Source organism: Belonocnema kinseyi, chromosome 7, assembly GCF_010883055.1.
Source record: "Belonocnema kinseyi isolate 2016_QV_RU_SX_M_011 chromosome 7, B_treatae_v1, whole genome shotgun sequence".
In the NCBI taxonomy this organism is placed as follows: Eukaryota; Metazoa; Arthropoda; class Insecta; order Hymenoptera; family Cynipidae; genus Belonocnema; species Belonocnema kinseyi.
This window is the reverse complement of record NC_046663.1, coordinates 111,807,605-111,814,442: the sequence shown is the minus strand read 5'-3', so window position 1 is coordinate 111,814,442 and position 6,838 is coordinate 111,807,605. Positions and strand designations below refer to the sequence as shown.

Sequence of the window (6,838 nt, the reverse complement as noted above, 5' to 3'; positions counted from 1 at the left end):
CGACTCGGGATACTTATAAGATACTACCATGATTTTTTCAGATTTTTTGGTCCAAAAATAAATTAGGCCAAAAACCGGCCTTACCGACCCTCCCCCTTTTGAGAAAAATGCTTACAGAAGACCGCTTGACTGAGTGGCAGAGTAAATCTTAAACGGTAAATATTTTGTGCGGCTTATAATAATTTTCTTATAATAGCGAAAAAGTGATAGAAAATTCATTACAGGAAACTCATTATAGGAAAATGATTACAAGCTTATTTAACACAGATTTTCTTGTATTATTTTTTCGTAAGGATTGCCGTTTTCATGCTGAATAAAGTCAAAGGTGCAGCTTTGACTATAATCATTCTTGGACAGTTCGCGAATTGATCACCGAAATTTGAGCAAAGTCCGAAATTTCCTTTCAATTCGGATTTTGATCAACGATATCAGGCACTTTGTGAATTGACTGGACAATACGCGAAATGCCTGGCCGTCCCGTATTTAGATTCGTTTTCAGATCTAAAAAGATTTTATCAAATTAGTTTTCAACTTTTAGTATAATTTTTAATGAAAATTACATATCAATTTCAAATAAAGCAAGTTGCGAGCATATTTTTAGAATTTTTGTTCTTGTTATATTATTGAAATTCATTTAATTTAACTTTGTTTTAAAGTAGTAGTTGTTATTAGCATTAATTCGTGATTGAAAGCAATATTTTTTACACTTTTTAAAACTTATTTTTCTTTCAGTTGAAGAATGATTCGATTTCTACAAGGATTTTCATTCAAGCCTAAAAAATAGCGTAGAAGCTGCAAATTTGGTTGAGAAACAATTTCTACCACTACACTCTATCCCAAAGTTTCTCTTTTTGATCCAAATGGGTGTCAAATTATTGAACAATGAAGAAACAATTCACAACTGTATAACTAATACATTACAAATTACAACTACTACATTTAAAATCACAACTACGTTTACATCTTTCTACGTAGATGTCAATTATTTTTTCATTGTGCATAGTTTTGATAACATTTTTGACCGAAAAGTAATTTTACAAAAACGTATAGAAGGCAAAAAATTGTATAGTGTCTTATTACTCAAAACAATTGTTGACATTTTCCTTATAAATAAATAAATTGTTAAAAAATTTGTATAAAAAAAAACTCTTTAAGTTTTTGAAAAAGGAATAAAGAAATTCTTAATCAGGTGTCTGAAAAACTTCAATCTTTTTCATCACAAAATTTGATAGAAAAATCTGTCTGCAGCGTTTTTACCATCCAAATGACCATTTACATGGTATTATATCCGGGGATTTTATAATTTGAAAAATAAACATTTATTTACTAATATATATATATTGCTGAAATTTGGTAAAGGTGTTAAAAATATATCAAGACACGCTTGTCTGGCCCATTTGAGATCCTAGTTTGTTTGAATAGTACATTTTTATGAATTTTGAGCTGGAAATGCAACCAAGAACGGGTCTTTACTGCCCTGACTAAAATCAAACTAATAAAATTGCATTATTTACACTAATAAAATAAAAAATGAGATAGACAGACATGTCCTTAAGTATTTTGAACCGTTTCAAAAAATTTAAGTTCAACATATAATTTTAAAATTATAAACTCGCCGAATATAATACCACGTAATTGGTCACGCGGCCCTTTAGTATATATTAGGGTAGAGCGAAATATATATAAATTTTTTTCAAGTTCGGAGAGGGTCCAAAAGTTTTAATTTGGTATCCGTATTTCTGACGAGCAGTTGCAGGCTAACAAAAATATAACTTGTGTTTCCACATCCCCGATAAAGCTCAAAATAACGAATAATAACGAGTTTTGTGTTAATCCGGTAGGAAATCACTTTTTAATAGTTGAAAAGGGTTCTAAGAGTTTTAACTTGCACCTATAAATGTTCTTCGAAGGCTACGCAGAAATAGCACCATCTTTATAGTCGTAAATTGTCATTAAATTTAAATAAATTATAACTTTTGGTTATTTAAGAATACTTTTTGTACGTATTTTATTTCAACATAATTAAAAAAATATTTCGAAATCATTGTACTTTCAATGTGCAATCAGTATCAACTTGCATGTATGGGGCATTATTTTTCAATCGTTCTTACCATAAAATAAAATTCCTCCGATGAGACATGAAACACAATGTTGGTAACCGAAAGTCTTTGATATTTTGCAGTAAATTCTTTCGAGAAATAATGCCCCACATATGTAAGAAGTAATAAAAATTACTCAGGCCGACAAAATTTGACAAAAGTCAAAAGCCAGAAAGCAGACCAAAAATTTCCGAAGGATTTTGATGCGCTGAATCCGAATTCGAACTCAAAACTGCTCATGTACGTCAGGTTTTCAAGATATCCTAACCTAAAAGTGCAAAAATACGTTTTTTAGCTGTGTTTGAGGTTATGTAACTGTACAAGAAAAATGTCTACCACAAAGCTAATATGGAATTTGAAAGTACTAATCTTCCCCTTTCACACTTACTTGGATTTATTAGGATATCTTTATTTTTCACCAAAATATTGTAATTTGAAAATTTCTATTTTAGCGTTTTAACCCATTAACGCCGAGGTGTGCAGATTTATACAACGCATTCTCTTTTGCTGACGGTACGATATATTTTCTTCAAAATATTACCTTAGGGGTTTTCGATGGTGTCCTTTCTATTGCCGGTTTGGTCCAAACGACTGCACGCTTTTTTGTTGGTATTTTTTGCGGGATCCTTTGTTCTTTTTTAAAGCCCTAAATTGTAGCCGCCATATTGGATCTTCTAGGGGTTATAACAAAAAACTGACATCGGCAATAGAAAAGGCACCCTCGAGAACCCCTGAGATAATATTTTTAAGAAAAAATATCGTAACCGTCAGCAACAGAGAATGCGTTGTATAAATCTGAACACCTCAGCGTTAATGGGTTAAAACGCTAAAATAAAAAATTTCAAATTACAATATTTTGGTGAAAAGTAAAGATATCCTAATAAATCCAAAAACAGCTGAAAACGCGTTTTTTGCACATTTAGGTTAGGATATCTTGAAAACCTGACGTTTGCATGAGCAATTTTGAACTCAGATTCGGATTCAGCGCATCAAAACCCTTTAAAAATGTTAAGTCTGGTCTCTGGCTTTAAAATTTGTAGCCCTGTGTTATTTTTAACAATAGAATATACTGATTGTACATTAAATGTACAATAATTTCGAAATATTTTTAATTAGGTTGAACTGAAATATCTACAAAAAGGATTCTTAATATTAAATAATCAAAAATAATGATTTTAAATAATTTATTTAAATTTAATTACAATAAACGATGTACAGGAATGTTCATATTGCTGCGTAGATTTCGGAAAAAATTTATATACGTAAGTATACTAAGTTTTAGAACACTTTCCCACTAATTAAAAATCGTTTGCAAAAAGAAAAATATTATTTCATTAAGTAAAAACATGATTTTTCTCTTTTTTTTTCGTGTTTTATGAAAATGTGCGATGTATACGGATTTTGTTATTGCTGCATAATATTTCAGAGGAAAATTATAGTTGTGAATTCTAATTTTTAGAACCTCTTTCATCTATTAAAAAATTGATTTCATACCAGGATAATACAAAAATTCGATATCATTCCTTATTTTGAGCTTTATTGTGAATGCGAAAACGTAAGATCTATATATTTTATCTGTAACTTTTTATGGGAGATCCGTGTAACTAATTACAAATTTTCGACCCCTCTGAATTGAGAAAAAATATATATATTTTATATTTTACTTTTCATTAGCACATACCCGTAGGAGAAAAGAAAGCTTGGCACTGAAATTTCTGTAATTGGTAATTAATAATTATATCAGGAGAATGAACGTGTTGACAATATGTTTGCAACTTGGTTTATAAGAAAAAAATAATCGATTTATCTAAGTAATGAAGATGAACAATAATTGTTGTTTTGAGTATAAACATGAAATCCAATGTGTGTTATAGTATTAATGATGATGGTGATGATGATGATGATGATGATGATGATGTAATAAAATATAATGTAATGTAATGTGATATAATAATATAATATAAAATAACAGTAGCTGTATATCTGGGCATATGTATGTATTATGTATGTGAGGGCAGTACGAGTAGTTAACGAAATTAATTAATCAATCAATCAATCAACGAATTAGTAATGTAAACCAAGTACAAACGACAGCACAAGAGGGTCATACTGTGGCATTAACTAAAGTGTTAATGAAAGTGAGTACATCATACGTCATGTCACCATAGCCCACGGTAGTCATCGTGACAACGGCCCACCAGAACGCGTCCGGAATGGATTTGAAGAACGAATTCTCGGAGCCAGCCTCCGCGAAGTATACCGCTGAGGAGAATAGCACCACACCTGCAAGATAAGGGAGAAAACGCGTTCAGAAATATCAGCGACATTTCATATACCTCATGTCCCCGTAGCCCACGGTCGTCATTGTGACCACCGCCCACCAAAACGCGTTTGGTATCGATTTGAAGAAGCTGTCCTGAGATCCAGCCTCCGCGAAGTAGACGACCGAGCTGAACAGGATCACTCCTGAAACAGGATCTTATAGCTACTAACCTTTTCATATTGCATTATCGCGCTCGTAAATGCGCTGCGCTGCTATATTTTCATTTTTCATCTAGGAATCCAGTTAGTTCACTTACATATTTCCATAAGAAATATCAATAGTGTATACAAAAACCAGGTGCATTATTAGTACATAATTTGTGAGTATTGTTGCATAAAAAAAGTGCACTAAATTTTACGGAACCAGTTCAAGATTAGCGGATATGGAGGATACTTCATTATAACAAAGCATCTGCTTCTCTGATGAGATAAACAACGGCAAAGACACCAGAAGTGGGCCACTCTTTAATGTAGAGAATATTAAATATAAGAAAATCAATATTAAAATCAAGTAAGCATGAATTGAAATTCAGAATAAATCATCTTTTAAGTTCCTTTTTTATTTCCAATAGTCATATCTGACTATAAGATTCTTATGTTTGTCTTGTAATTTTTAAGAATATCGTACGTCGCTCAATATTAAACTTGTCTCTTATATAAAGCTTCTTGACATACTAGAGTAAATAAGTCATACAAAATTGTAGTTAATATTCGAAATTGTGTGGTATACATTTATTAATTTCACTATACTGATAACTTTACCCCATTTAATTAATTTCGGGAATATTTGCGGAAAATGGAGTCATATTTAACAGCTAGATTCAAAAAATCAAGAATATACATGCCATGTTTTATTAGTAATTTTTTGTATAAAAAGTTTTCAATAGTTCTAGTAAGTTTTCAACAACATTTATTTTTATTTTCTTGTTTTGCAAGAATTTGAATTTCTTTAATTTTAATTAATTCTTAGAACCTAAAATTCTTCTAAAAATGCTTTACAAATCCTGAATATTTCGCATTTAATTCATCAAAAAATGTTAAAGATTTTTCTTGGCTTATTCCTCCGTGCAGAAATTGCCAACTTTCTTCCTGGTTCCAGACTTGGTTCCGGCTGGGGACCCCTAGCCTGGGCTCAGCTGTAAGTTTGTAATGACTCGAACTTGGGCCCGGCTAGTGTCAAAGTTCTTAAAATTGTTGACAGATGCTGCAGTACTATTCTCTTTTTTTATTTATTACTTGCAATTTTCAGGTGGCAAACTTTACGAAGTGGCAATTATTGAAATTAAATTTATGAAAACGCCGAAATTAAAAAGCACTCTAAAAGTCCAGAGGCTTCGACCAATCGGCACTATCCTATACGTACTCGCTGAATGTACAAGTAACGACTTCTATTAATTATAAATAATATATTCACATTATTATTGTACGTGACTTACAACCTCAAATTTATAAAAAAATTGTCAAATTATAAAGTGTAAATACGTTGTTAATTTACGCAATGATGTTTAAAACTTTAAATTGTATAATAAATTTGACGGACGTAAATTAAGAAATTATTTTATATAGATTTTGATGATACAGATGATGAAGAATCCGAACTCGGCGAGATAATTAATGAAATATCACAAATTGGAAATTCAAATCAGATTGGAGAAAATGTTTTAAAATTCAAACCTATATAAGTTCATTTGTCAAATTGAATTAAAATAAAAAATATTTTTTGGTAATTTCTACTTTTAATTAAGAAAATAAAGAATGGCAAGGAATCGATTATAAACTAGGGCCAAGCATGAGCGATCAATTTTGGCTCTGACCAGATTTTGTGTTTCATTCGAGCTCGGCCTAGGCTAGATCACCAGGTCAGAGCCTAGTTTTTCCAAGCCCTTGCCCTGCTTGGACCAAGCCAAAATTTGTGCCAGACCATGATAATTTCTGAATTTAAAATCTTACTTAAGAATTGAATTTACTTTTGTAACAAAATTGCTGAACATGTATGTAAATGTGTTCAGTGATCGTTTATATCCGCGACTCTTGAATCAGTTCCCGAAAATTGAAGAAAAAATTTCTTCCGTGATCAATTTTAGATTGCGGGACCATTGTATTTAAAATAATAAATTGCCGATTTTATAGTAGCTTATGCAGTAAGAGAGCAAAATGAAGTATTCGCAGCGAGTACGAATTTTGGACACGAGCGAAGCGAGAGCCCAAATTGTACGAGTCTGCGAATGTTTTATTGCTCCCATAGTGCATATACTATTTTTTAACACAAAGGGTGCAAAATTCGCGTTATTGGATGCCTATAAAAAGGGAACAAAGCACATAACCTCACATTTACGCATCGCTCTGTCTGTCTCTCATAACGTACTTCTTATGGATCAGCTGACTTTCTTTCCCTATTATAAGGAGGGAGAGAAAGA

At 31.5% G+C, this 6,838-nt stretch overlaps 1 protein-coding gene across 2 annotated transcripts in view; it reads right to left on the bottom strand.

Annotated features, from left to right (window-relative positions):
- The window catches only part of LOC117177293 (potassium voltage-gated channel protein Shaker), a 547,777-nt gene that overhangs the window by 72,196 nt on the left and 468,743 nt on the right, over positions 1 to 6,838 (bottom strand). The window contains exon 5 of one of the 2 annotated variants that reach the window (XM_033367887.1): positions 4,436 to 4,565. The exons of the other annotated variant lie outside the window; for it this stretch is intronic. Within the exon in view, the coding sequence (XP_033223778.1) occupies positions 4,436 to 4,565 (130 nt within the window). The remainder of the gene's footprint in view (positions 1 to 4,435; positions 4,566 to 6,838) is intronic. 2 annotated transcript variants of the gene reach the window in all.